The following is a 14,634-nucleotide window of genomic DNA, read 5'->3' as shown; positions in this document are numbered from 1 at the left end:
TATATGTTAGTGATGATCATAAAGTTTTATATGATCATATTTTTATGCATCTTCAAGTGAGATGCATACGCTGGAAAACAATTCACTGCCAAGTTAAAAGTTCAGATTGAGGTAAAAGGTCATCAATTATACACAAAACTGATTCATTTCAGTAGCCAGTAAGCTCCTGTACTGCAGATCTACTGTACATTATGTTTTACACTGAAGTTTATTGTACTATTTGTGTATATATTGTACTATTTGCGTATATTTCTGTGATTAATAAATGTTTAATGTATTGTCTCAATTTTTTCACATTAAATGATACATTTATTGATAAACATAATCACAATGTACACTTACAGTACTGTGAGGAGTGGCAGCTGGAAGCGAGCTCTTGCCAACCAAAAGATGGCAGCCGCGCAGCTGATAGGCTTCACTCACTTAAACGGTCAGGCTCAGGCTCTCAATTGGCTCAGCCATGTCAATATTGTTATTTTTGTCCTCTGTATTTGCATTTTCCTCGCCAAAATAACATTCAATGCCAATAGTGTACCAACATCATTCTTTGCAATTAAGTAAGGTGGTGTAAGGACCCATCTGGGGCATTGAAATCTTGGATGCACCAATTACTATTACTGTACATTATATTTATAGAAACAAACCATAAGACACAGAGGATGTATAATCTTCAAACTAGAAACTCATTTATAATAATGCAATAATTTACTATAGAAAACAAGATATACTACAAACCTTTCTGGAAAAGTGATGACATCATCAACTACAGTCCCTGGAGGTGTGTTAATAATACCTCTTCTATTCTCAACAAAGAAACGAGTGTTGATCCTCTTGGTCACTATTATGAAGGCAAACTTTGGAGGTGTCTCATATAATTGTTGAAAGCTCCGCTGAAAATAAAATAAAAACACTATTATAGGTTACTATTCCACTCCCCCACAAATGCATCTGTATTAGTGGTGGCAATGGTAATGACAGGAATTGGCAGATACACATTATAGATATTAAACAATCAACCTCCGACTTATAACACAACCCCCTATTTGTAACAAAACTTTGAAAAAGCTAAATAAAGAGATAACTGATAATGAATTGAAAAGATGTCATGGACTTCTCATACTGGAACTGGACCTTGCTTCATTTACTTTACAATACAGAGATCGATGCTTGTGATGCATTTGGCTGACGTATGAATCTAACACCAAAAATTTAAGCTAATGTTTAATCAAGAAACTGCAGCGAAGTTGGAGAGCAGAGAATTGGTCACTGTACTGGTACAAATTGTTGTAACTAACAGGTATAAGGCTGAACCGCTTCAGCTTCGAAGCCTAAGGCATGGCACCAGCATTGGCTTTGAAGCCACAGGCCTGGATTTGGAATTTCATCTTTACACAGACCATTTTTATTTCAACTAGGGTAATAATATGCAAGGTAAATACTTTTACTTTTTTTTACTTTTATCCTCTTCACCACTGATCGGCTCGTTAGCCGCTTGGGCGATCGGTCACGTCTCTGTTGGCATGCACCGCCTCCTGAATGTACCTGAACTTGCTCCAATGTTGGTCAAGTCTTGTCTTGAAAGAGCTCACACTCGGTGCCGTCACAACACTTTCTGGCAGATTGTTCCAAGGGTTCATAACTCTCACTCCGAAAGTTTGCCCTCGTAGTTTTCTGGACTTGCGGCTTCTTCAATCTTGAGCAGTGACCCCTTCTGGGGCGAGCATCCGCCAGCTCCAAGTAAGGACACTCGACCAAGTAGTGCCCCTTGAGATGCTTATTCACCTCAATTAGGTCACCCCTTGCCCGTCTGTAGTATAAGCTCCAATCTCTCAGGGTAGCTGAGGTGCCGAAGTGCAGGCACCAGTCTGGTGGCCCTCCTTTGAACATTTTCAACCAACTGACAGTCCCTAGCATATCTCGGGCACCAAACTGGGTGACAGTACTCCAGATGAGAAAGCACTTCACTCTTGAAGATCGTTACGAGGGAAGGACAGTCTAGATATCTGAACGACCTTATTATAAAACCCAATAATTTATTTGCCTGATTTACCTTCTTCTCGCAATGGCCCGACAACTCCAGTTCATTGTCAACATACACACCTAGGTCCTTTTCACATTCAGTCTCAAATAGTGCAGTTTCTTCATCCCGTTGGGACATATGATGCACCTGCTTACCGTTGGTATGCCCCAGGTGCATCCTCTTACACTTCGTGACATTGAATCTCAGCAGCCATTTCTTCAACCATTCTCGGAGCCCACAGAGGTCCTTCTGCAGCTCTTCACAGTCCGCTTGGTTCTTGATTTCCCAAAATAACTTGGAGTCATCGGCTAACATTTGTATGGAGGCGTGTACAACGTCAGGCATGTCATTTATGACACAAAAAAACAACAGTGGGAAACACTGCCCTGTGGTACCCCGCTTGTGACAGGTATGGATGATGATTTCGTGCCACTAATCATCACACACTCATTGCGGTCATGTAGAAAGTCTTCTATCCACGCTAGGACATTTCCCCGAATTCCATACCCTTCCAGTTTGATTTTCAGCCTTTCGTGGGGTACACTGTCGAAAGCCTTGGCAAAATCTAGGTATACATTGTTGATATTACCACCCTGTTCCAGAATATGGGTCCAAATATCCAATACCTTGAGCAATTGTGTTAAGCAGGAGCGCCTTGGCATAAAACCGAGCTGGCAATCCTTTACAAGGTTGTTTCGTAGTAGATGTTCCATCGCTGCATCTCTGATAATACTCTCAAGTACTTTACATATTATGCTGGTCAGGCTCACAGGTCTATAGTTGTTCGTGGAGTGACTATCGCCCTTCTTGAAGATAGGACTCGCATGCTACTTTCCATTCACTGAGGACCCTTTCTTCATCCAGGCATTTACAAAACAGGATCTTCAGGAGCTCGGCAAGCTCGTTGCTCAACTCTCTTAGCACTTTAGGATGCACCTTGTCAAGGCTGGGACTCTTATAGACCTTTAGCTTTGACAGTTTATTTCTAATACCCTATTCTGTGTACACAATGTAGGTCAGTGCTGTTGAACCATCTGTCCTCAAACGCAGGAAGGTTAATCGCATCCTCTCTTGTGAACACCGAGGAAAAGAAGCTGTTCAATGCCTTGGCTTTATCCTGGTCAGAATCTGTGTAACTACCATCTTCAAGCCTCAGGTCTGAAACTCCTACTCGCATTTTTAATTTCGACTTTGCATAGCGGTAAAATGCCTTTGGGTTTGACATGACCTCGCTTGCAACCAGCCTGTGGGACTCCTTTTTAGCCCTTCTACATTCTATCTTTGCTTGGTATTTGGCTCTTGCATACATCCTCCTGTCCTACTCATCATTTGACCCAACCCATGTCTTGAATTTCTGGGTTTTCTTCATGTGTAGGGATCCCCTTGTATTCCTAGAGGCACTGGGTTTGGTCTTGGGTATATATTTATCTATCAAATGGGTCACTTTACTAGTTATGATATTCAGCGTAGTGTCTGCGTTCTTGTGCCTTAGTGAGTCAGGCCAGTGGATACCCCTCATTCTGTTGTAATTTCCCTTGTAATATTTGCACCTTGGCCTGGCCTTATCTTGAACTAGGTAACAGTTAAATCTGAATAACAACACTATATGGTGACCTCTTCTGCAGTCACTGATGACACTATGAACTGATTTAACTAAAGGCAAAGTACTACACCCCCTGGTTGGCCTTTATCACAGCTGTGACCACAACTCCATAAAAATATAAAATGAAAGCTTTGTCATACGGTAATGATTTTGTGGTTGTAGGCCTCTTGACCTGGGCTGTATCTCCAACTCGGTGGAGATTGAGTTTTCAAAAATACAATCGCATCTAGCATTAAAAATCCTACATCGATTTACACTTTCACATCACTAAGACGATCTTGATAATCTAATGTAATCACTGTGCAATTTCTGCCGCTCAACAACGAAGGCCCGAATGCCGAACACGCTTTGTTACAGAGATGCAACATGACCCGACCCGATCCAAATATTGCTTGGGGCTGTACAGTATTACCCCGCTTTACACGGTTTCATTTCCCGCGATTTCTCATTACACGGTACCTTGCCAGAACCGGAATTTCATTTTCCGCGGTGCATCTGCGGTGCATCTACCCATATACTCGGTGAAGTATATTTTTATTTTTTTTTTTTTTTTAGCTATAAAATATATACAAATTACCCTGCCAGAATATAATTTACATTGCTGGAATTCTTACAATGTGATGATCATTTTGAATATAAACATCATGGATTTTGCATTAGACATACAAATTTTAGATCTAATGTAATAATTTGGTTTACACAAAGCAAATATTTTATTGTTTGTGCAAAATATATGAAGTTTACATTCAAAATATTCCCTGGGAGATTTGAGTCCATTATTTGAATGGACATTAACCTGGCGACTGTATTTCTCTTAAATATTAATTGTGTGAGCATACCATCATAAAATTTAGATGTTATTTTTACTACAACATAGGTATTGTGTCGGAAAAAGTGGAGTTTGGGGGTCGGGCCAGTCTCTATTGGAATTAATTCCATATGTTCTGTTGTTCACTTTACGCGGTTTTCACTTTCCACTTTCTGAGGTACCCTGTGGGTTCAATTGACCGCATAAAGCGGGGTACTACTGTACTCAAATACAATAAAAAAGAAAGTATCTTTACGGATGAGTCTGATGAATTTCAAAACTAACACTGCTGTTGTCTTGGCAGTTGTTAAAATCCTTCGTCTGGTGTCATATAATTATCAAACACAAAATTGTAAAGAAGTTTTTTGATTGTGTGTACATGGGATACAAATATATAATAATCCATTCTCAAATCTATTTCGAATATATAAAATAGCTATTTTCAAGGAAAGGCACAAGGCAACTTTTACACATGGAAGAATACGAATAAGCTGAGAAATAATTACCGTATCAATAAAATCTATTTTTTGTAAATTACCTTAACAGCAGAAATTTCATGTTCCTTGACAAACTCAATTTGTCCTTCACCAACCCCATCACGGTACACCACAATCATCCTTGGTTGGAAGCCATTCTGCACTTTATAACGATTGATGGCATCTGTAACATTTACAACACTGGTTACCTATTTGAATACCTAGGGTGACTGAAAATAATGTATTACTTTCCCCTTAAGCTAGAAGACTCATACAAAAACAGAAAAATTGGTAGTGTTTATATCTATAACAGCACACACACATTAACAGCACTACTAAAGCATCACCGTAAACATTTTACTTTATAATTTGTTTTAAAATTAATTGACACATGATATGACTACTTTGGCATTAAGACAATTGATCAATGAATAAACCAGGGCATACGGAGACTCATTATACACTAGTCATGTCACGAAGTTCGAAACTGCAACCACAACTTCTGAGCAACGAATAAATTATTATAACATGTACTCAAATGTACTAAGTTAATTACATGTTGACAACCCTTTATCCGAAATTCCGAAAGTTTTTTTGTGAGGCAATTTTTTTTTTTTTTAAACAGGGATTAACCCACCCAGGCATAAATCACTGACTCACATCGGGGCCTGGTGGGCAAAAATGTAATAGTAATAATAATTACAATAATAATAATTATTCATAGTAAATAAAATTTTTAATTAAAATACTGTACACCAAAATAAAATAATGATAAATAATAATAATAGTAATAATAAAATATAATAATAAAATTAATAATAATAATAATAATAATAATAATAACAATAATACTGTAATAAAATAATAATAACAATAAAGAAATACAAGAATGAAAAAAAAGATCAAAAGTGAGAAATGAGACCTAGACCTATGAATTATTATTACATTACCGGTATTATTATTATTATAATATTTTCGCCCCTCCCAGGCCCCGAAAAATTCCGAAATCCAAAATGCCTCTAGCCCCAAGGGTTTCGGATAAGGGATTGTCAACCTGTACTAAAATTTTTATGTCTAGTGCAAACTAAGGGATGTTTTCACTCAAATTAATTGTTATCTTGCAAGAATTCCAGCAACACAAGTTATATTCTGCCAAGACAAGTCAGTGACATTTTATCAGCAAAAAACTTAAAACTTCCCCTGTATTGTATAAGCCTGATTCCCTGACCACTCCCCCCTTCTCCAGTGACAACTACCTGGTAATCTCCCCTCCTGGTTGACAACACCCCACCTCCCAGCCAGCAGGGGAAGCAAGATGGCATGATAAGGATTTTATAGGATGAAGGTGGTTTTATGCTCAAAGTTTCTCTCATAAAAATTCACAGACTTGAAGCAGATTATAACTTGCATTGCTGGAATCCTTGTAAGATAGTGATTAATTTGAGTATAAATATCTCATAGTTTGCACAAGACAAAATTTTATTCCATTAGCTTAGAATATTCGAGTACAAAGTGAGTCCAGTATTATTTTGTTAAAAATTATGACTTTTTGACAGCCAAAAATCTGTATAACTAACCCCAGTGGTCATGATATTATGGCATTGAATGTTTCAGAGTGGTGGTGGAGGAAATGGAGAACCTTAGGGGGAGAAACCGACCGCTCACCCCAAAAAGGTTCATCTCCCACCCACACCCGTCATTCTTACTGTAAAGGTGGCGGCTCACTGGGCACTTTCCTCCAAACATGTTTGTCAAACACTGTCTGGCCAGTAAAACAAAGAGATGTTTTGCATCACACTCGGACTTTTGTTGGCGTGTCTGCCCAATGCAACGAAAATAGCAACAAAGCAGATACCGTACAGCAGATGATGTTTGCCATGGTTCCCATTACTGCAGTTGAGGCCTTACAGAATTGTACTATAGCTCTTCAATTGCTGAAGCAAGTGAGGCATCTGCAAAAGCTAAAGAAAAGACACTGGGTACATCGTGAAGTTTCTTTAAAATGGCAGCAGCTGGCTGGTCAAAGAGGACCCTGAATAATGATTTAATAATACTAAAGTAGTTTGCATATTATGAATAAAAAGAAGTATGTCACCATTTATGAGTAATATTTTAAATTATTATCGTTGTATGATTTATTTCAATTTTTACTTGAAATTATATAAAGCACATTTGATAACTAATCTGGCCAAGCCAAACCATTGTCCATGTCTAGCAACAGCTGAAATCCTGCTGTTTGCTAGGCTTTTAGACAAACGGCCAGCAAAATGGGTAATACGTTTGGAAGTGCCCAGTATGCCTCCACCTAAACTAGAATTTTTTTTTTTTATTAATTAGTAAACATATGTTACTGTAATAATTTAAGCTTATTAATACCAGCACCCTTCATATACAGTAAAATGCTTATTTTTACCTAATTATTCAGTTTGTCATAAAATTTTTATGCAAATTGCTGATTATATAATATATTTTTGTTCAACCCAGAAGGCGACGCCTAGCTTATACCTAGGTATGTTAATGTCTAGCAATAACTCGCCAGGCCAACATTTACAGGCAATTAAAATATCTAATAATTACTTAATAAGTAATATTAGGAGGACACGTCGCTACCTGGCATTTAATTGCAATTCACAAAACCCCCTCCTTCACCCCCATCATATGCACTGCCACCGTCATCTTCTTGCCTGGTGAATCAGCTGTAAATACACACAAAGAAGGCTCCGTGAATTTGTGTTGTAATAGCTGAAATACTAAGTTCCACGAGGATTTTATATACAGTATTTATACTTCTTAGCACAGTGAGGAAATAGAATGACTTTTATTTTGTTTATGGGCATAATCCATGAGAAGAGCCTTTAAAGGGAGTTGTGGTTAGGTAGCTCTTCACAGAAGGGCAAAACACCTCAACAGCCCATTCATTAAAGAGCTGTCTTGTCACCCATGCCTTACGGTTGGACTTCCAATAAACTCCAAGCTTTCCTCTTACCACTTTTTGTTGTTTGAACACTCTGGGCTTCTCAGAGTGGTATACAAGCATAGGCTTCAGTTGGAAATCCCCTGAAGCATTGGCACCAAGCAATAGAGTGAGATGGTCTTTCATGGGTTTATGCCCAGGTAAAGAGGCTTCATCTCTGGTGATGAATGTTATTTTGGGCATCTTTTTCCAAAACAGCCCAGTTTCATCCACATTGAACACTTGCTCTGGAAGATAATTTTCTTCATCCATAAGTTCTTTAAACTCCACTAAAAACTTTGCTGCCCCTTCCTTATCAGCACTAGCAGCCTCACCATGCCTAACTACACTAAATATGTCACTTCTTTTCTTACATTTTTCGAACCAGCCTTTGCTGGCCCTAAGATCTTCAAATTCTGTGCCTGAAGAACCAGGTTGATCTATTTTTAAATGTTCGTAAATCTCCCTGGCTCTTTCACAAATAAATTCACTAGAAACTGAATCACCTTTCATCTGTTTTTCCCTTATCCAGATGAGAAGTAACCTCTCTGTTTCTGCAATTAGGGATCTACTTTTAAACACCCTGGTAGATTTGTCTCTCACTCACTTCATTAAATTTTTCTTTCTGTGCAAGAATTGTCGATACAGTTGATGTCGACATGCCATATTCTTTGCATAGCGCATTTATTCTAATGCCTTCTTCATGTTTTTTTATTATTGCTTGCTTAGTTTGGATTGAAATTGCTTTTCTTGATCTCTTAGGCCCCATGCTGGATTCACACAATCTCAACACGTGATATTTTAAGTTTAAACTTGCTGTAAATAAAGAATATTTTCTTTAAAATAACACTGCACTGCACTACATATTGTCAACATGTAAAATAAATTTCAAAATGACCAATAATTTGCTTGGAAACACAGAAAAAAAGCATTTAGTTGAAGAGAGTCTCAAGCAAGATGTTACCTCCACTGAAAAGACAGAGAGACTAATGCCTGTTTGGTGTGTTGACAGGCTGGATGGCAAGCATAAAACTAGTTTCCTTACCTTCAATTATGTTCAATAATTGTTAAAATGACTAAAAAATTTAATATGAAACTTTTAAAATTATTGAATAGTATAAACTTCTTGATATTTACTAAAATATTAAGGAATTTAAGCCCTAGAACCGATTACTGTATTGGCGGACTAATACTACAGCTGGTGGACCGCCAAATGCAAGCGAAAACATGTTGAGGTCGGCTCGTAAGAAACTCATTAATCGAGGGATTGCTCGTTAACCGAAGTTAAGAATCGTATGGAAGGTGACTCATTAACCGAGGAAGGAAGGACGGACAGACAGACAGACAGAAACACACACACACACACACAGCATACGATTTTCTTTGTCCCAATTATACACGTGCTCGTATGAATACGATGTGGCTATCTCTTTTCCTACTCTTATGTTTGTTCACAAAACTTTCGGGCTTCCGCCCTGGGTTTTCTAATTGCTCTCAGCATGAAGGCCAGAGTCGAGTTTTTCTCTTCATAACTTTCCAGGCAAACTTTAGCGAGGCTGCTAGACTTAAGAGTTCCTTCCGGAATGCTGACCTCCCGATCTTATTAGCAATCTAGAGTTATGTTGCGATGTACCTTGCATCCTTATATGGGTTATATGAGAACCATTCACGGTGGAATTCTCAACCCAATAAATACTGTTAGAGTAATAGTGAACGATGTTGCCAATGGAGCGCTATGCTAGCAGCTCAGCACTGTCAACCCTGCCAGGTGATAGTACTCACTCCGGCATTATCGCTCAAGCTAATTAATTGAGGCGATAATGTCTGTGCCCCTGATTAGCAACAAATAGAGAACTTGATGATCCCTCCAAATAAAAATGCTCTGAATGAAGTTAGTTTACCGTATATATATATATATATATAAAAAAATAAATAAATAAAAAAAAGTAAAATAAAAAATAAAAAAAATTCACTGAGCTAACTTTTATCCTCTTCACCACTGATTGGCTTGTTAGCTGCTTGGGCGATCGGTCACGTCTCTGATTACTTTTCTTTTTCATTTATCTTCTTCACCAAAAGATCAGCTCGCTAGCCACCCGGGCAATCGGTCACGTCTCTGTCACGCACTGTTGGCAAGTACTGGGCATGCACCGGCTCCTGAATGTACCTGAACCCGCTCCAGTGTTGGTCAAGTCTTGTCTTGAAAGAGCTCACACTCGGTGCCGTCACAACAGTCTCTGGTAGATTGTTACAAGAGTTTACAACCCTCACTCCAAAAAAGTTTGCCCTCACGGTTTTCTGGACTTGCGGCTTCTTCAATCTTGAGCTGTGACCCCTTGCGGGGCGAGCATCCGCCAGCTCCAAGTAAGGACACTCAACTGAGTAGTGCCCCCAGAGATGCTTATACAGTACACCTCAACTAGGTCTCCCCTTGCCCGTCTGTAGTATAAGCTAGGCAAGTTCAGGCGCTCCAATCTCTCAGGGTAGCTGAGGTGCCGAAGTGCAGGCACCAGTCTGGTGGCCCTCCTTTGAACATTTTCAACCAACTGACAGTCCCTAGCATATCTCGGGGACCAGATGGGGTGACAGTACTCCAGATGGGGAAGCGCTTCACTCCTGAAGATCGTTACAAGGGATGGACCGTCTAGATTTCTAAACGACCTTCTCATAAGACCCAATAATTTATTTGCCTGATTTACCTTCTCACAATGACCCGAGAACTTCAGCTCATTGTCAACATACACACCTAGGTCCTTCTCACACACAGTCTCAACTAACGCAGTTTCTTCATCCCGTTGGGACATATGATACATCTCCTTACCGTTGGTACGCCCCAGGTGCATCCTCTTACACTTCGTGACATTGAATGTCAGCAGCCATTTCTTCGACCATTCCTGGAGCCCACAGAGATCCTTCTACAGGTCTTCAGAGTCCGCTTGGTTCTTAATTTCCCGAAATAACTTGGCGTCATCGGCAAACATTTGTATGGAGGAGTGTACAACTTCAGGCATGTCATTTATTAAACAAACAAACAACAGCGGGCTCAATACACTGCCCTGTGGTACCCCACTTGTGACAGGTACTGATGACGATTTCGTACCATTAATCACCACACACTGCTTGCGGTCATGAAGAAAGTCTTCTATCCACGCTAAGACATTTCCCCAAATTCTGTACCCTTCCAGTTTGACTTTAAGCCTTTCGTGGGGTACACTGTCAAAAGCCTTGGCAAAATCTAGGTATACATTGTTGATATTACCACCCCGTTCCAGAATATGGGTCCAAATATCCAATACCTTGAGCAATTGTGTTAAGCAGGAGCGCCCCGGCATAAAACCGTGTTGGCAATCTTTTACAAGGTTGTTTCGTATTAGATGTTTCATTGCGGCATCTCTGATAAATCTCTCAAGTACTTTACATATTATGCTGGTCAGGCTCACCGGTCTATAGTTGTTCGTGGAGTGACGATCGCCTTTCTTGAAGATAGGACTCACATAAGCCACTTTCCATTCACTGGGGACCATTTGTTCATCCAGGCATTTACAAAACAGGATCTTCAGGGGCTCTGCAAGCTCGTTGCACAACTCTCTTAGCACTCTAGGATGCACCATGTCAGGTCCGGGACTTTTATGAACCTTTAGCTTTGACAGTTTATTTCTAATACCCTCTTCTGTGAACACAATGTGGGTCAGTGCTGTGTCGAACCGTCTGTCCTCAAACGCAGGAAGGTTAGTTGCATCCTCTCTTGTGAACACTGAGGAAAAGAAGCTGTTCAATGCCTCAGCTTTATCCAGGTCAGAATCTGCGTAACTACCATCCACCAGCCTCAGGTCTGATACTCCTACTCGCATTTTCAATTTCGACTTCGCATAGCGATAAAACGCCTCTGGGTTTGACTTGACCTCGCTTGCAACCAGACTCTGGAACTCCTTTTTAGCCCTTCTACACTCTATTTTTGCTTGGTTTCTGGCTCTTGCATACATCCTCCTGTCTTACTCATCGTTTGACCCAACCCACGTCTTGAATTTCTGGGTTTTCTTCATGTGTAGGGCTCCCCTCGTATTCCTAGAAGCACTGGGTTTGGTCTTGGGTATATATTTATCGATCAAATGGGTCATTTTACTAGTTATGATATTCAGCGTAGTGACTGCGTTCTTGTACCTTAGTAAATCAGGCCAGTTGATACCCCTCATCTCTTCCCTCATCCCATTGTAATTTCCCTTGTAATATTTGCACCTTGGCCTGGCCTTATCTTGAACTAGGTAACAGTTAAATCTGAATGACAACACTGTATGGTGACTGGTGCCAACTGGGGCAAGGTGTTCCAGTTTGGTCACCATACCCTCCTCGTTTGTTATGATGAGGTCAAGTGGCTTGGGTGTTTGCTCCCCTCTGTAATGTGTCGGGTCTCTAACATGTTGAAACAGACAATTATCTCCGAGTTTCTACAAAAAGAATAGCAGGGTTATTCAAGTCATTCCGGGTGGACTCTTTTCTCCAGTCGATGTCGCCATAGTTAAAGTCCCCATGATAAGGAGGTGGCTAGGGTTGAGCATTGCCGCATTGCTTATTAAGGTTCTTAAGTTCCTTTGATTTAGTGGGCCACAGTTTGGGGATCTGTAGATACACCCGACAATAAGTAAGTCCCCTCCCTTTAATTTAATTTTACACCACTTGGACTCTTCAAAAACATCCTCTCCCTGAACCCTCGCCTGGCTGGCTCTAAGGTCTTGCCTAGCGTAGATAACCACACCCCTCTTGCGAGTTCCTTGAGAAAGGTTCGTAAATGAGTCATATCCAGCAATACTGAACTCACATTTGAGTAGGTGAGTTACCCTTTATCAATGTTTCCCGTTCTCTGAGATTCTACAAGCGCAGTGGATTTGAATGTTGAGATAAGAGAAGGGAGACGGATACGACATAGTGAATTAATTGTTTATAATTGTCAAACGAGTGACTTATATAACAATAAGAAATCTTAATGAATTAAGTTACTAATAATATAACAATTACGAGTCATATTGATTAGGTTTGGGAGAAAATGTTTTCTCCCTTATATTTTTATAATGATATAATGTGACTCATAGTGTTCCTCCTAGTTTAGATGAGTGATGTGCAACTGGAGGATGAAGGACATAAGTCTGGACTAATGGATGATGGAGGAGACTATGGAACTGTCCCTGAGGAGCTAGTATTGAGTGATGAGCTACAAGGACTAGAAAGTTCAGCTCATACACTACATACAAGGAATTGTCTGTCAGTAGGGAATGTGAAGTCAGTAATAGTAGTTTCACCCAGGACCCAAGGGGACCATACTACATGTAATTATCAAGGATGTAGAGTCACTTGCATTACTAAGATAGATCCCCATTTGGCTTGCATAATTCATGGCAGCTGTGTCTCAAATGACCTGTTTTCACCAATGGATTGTGCAGTTTGTTATGATCAAATTTTTAAATTTAATCAAGCTACAGGAGATAAGAAAGAATTATTGCAGATCCAAATTAAAAATGGGTGGAATAAGGCCTTTTAGAGTAAATTTTTAAATGTAAAACAATGGAAAAAACCCAAATTGGCAGAAAGTTTAGGTTTATTGGTGTTAGGTAAGAGACTTAATTCCCACTTAGACAAGCCTGCTTCTGCTAAGAAAAGTAAGTTATTGAATTTTCCAGACAATGATGCAGTAGGAAGTTTACAAAAACCTCTATCTAGTCAGTCTGATTTCAGTGGATTCCAGAATCAGGATGATGAGGCTGGCTCTAATCATAGTGTTCATTCTTTTGAGCAGGGAGAACCTGTTGCGACTGAATTCATCCTATCCACATTTTGGCAACCACTTCCACCTGGGGCAAAAGTGTTGGTTATTATGAGTGGAAACAGGCTGCTGTCAGTCAACTGCCACGCAGCTGCTGGATAACACTGAGTGTAAGGATGATCCCAACAGGTCTTGGATAACATTGGTAAGATCTAAATCTTCTTTGTTTTCTGCTACATCTGAATCTGTGGATTCCATATTCAAGGTATTTTATAAAAATGTTTCTAAACTTCCTCATCTCTCAGCATTTACAGAGAGACATGAAGGACAGGCAACTGTGGGTCATCATTCATTGTTTTTGGAAGGAGATGCTAAACTTTCTTGGCCTGATACTTGCCCAAAAATGATCTCTGAAATAGACGAAGTCTGGGCTAATGTATTGAAAGACTTAACATTCATTCCCGCTGACAGGAATGCTCACAAGTTTAGTTTTTTGTAAGTTCCAATTTAATGACGAAAAGAGTTCCTTGTATGATCTTTCCCAGTATTTGTCTGCTCCAAAATATGCTGATATAAGTTATGAAAGAAATTTGAAACCAGTTGCTCCTGCACTGCTGCTTGAAGAATTTAAAATTAGGAAATTGGCAGCAGATATTTGGTCTGCCATTATGATGTATCAGTTATTGACTAAGTTTGTGCTGGGCGATAAGGAAAATTCAAAAGTGGACAAATGTTTCGCTGCTGCTTTACAAGGGATCCCATATTCCCTGTACTGTATAACTCATTTTAAGATATGGTGTTGAAAGCCCTAAAACTAAAAGCCCAGCAAAGGAAGCAAGCCACTAATAATGCTTCAAATGGTAGTGCTTATTTATTGCAACGTTCTTCCCCTCTATCTCCTGCTTTGTTTGATGAACAATCATTGGTTAAATAAAGATCAGCTGTTGAGCAAACTATTAATATTAATGTTCCCAGGAGTCCTCAGACCTTTCGGAAATCTTAAAGAGGAAGGTTTTACA

General features: G+C 39.6%; 1 protein-coding gene across 1 annotated transcript in view; it reads right to left on the bottom strand.

Moving 5' to 3' along the window:
- Positions 1 to 236: 236 nt before the first annotated feature.
- LOC121871710 (piwi-like protein Siwi) overlaps positions 237 to 14,634 on the bottom strand; it is a 143,567-nt gene continuing 129,169 nt past the window's right edge. The window contains exons 16-18 of the mRNA XM_042374123.1: positions 4,970 to 5,091; positions 736 to 890; positions 237 to 252 (exon numbers count right to left, since the gene is read on the bottom strand). Of these exons, the coding sequence (XP_042230057.1) occupies positions 237 to 252; positions 736 to 890; positions 4,970 to 5,091 (293 nt within the window). The remainder of the gene's footprint in view (positions 253 to 735; positions 891 to 4,969; positions 5,092 to 14,634) is intronic.

This window comes from Homarus americanus, unplaced genomic scaffold, assembly GCF_018991925.1.
Source record: "Homarus americanus isolate GMGI-L3 unplaced genomic scaffold, GMGI_Hamer_2.0 scaffold39675, whole genome shotgun sequence".
Taxonomy (NCBI): domain Eukaryota; kingdom Metazoa; phylum Arthropoda; class Malacostraca; order Decapoda; family Nephropidae; genus Homarus; species Homarus americanus.
Note: the sequence above shows the minus strand (reverse complement) of the source record. Positions and strands in the feature narration are given on the sequence as shown.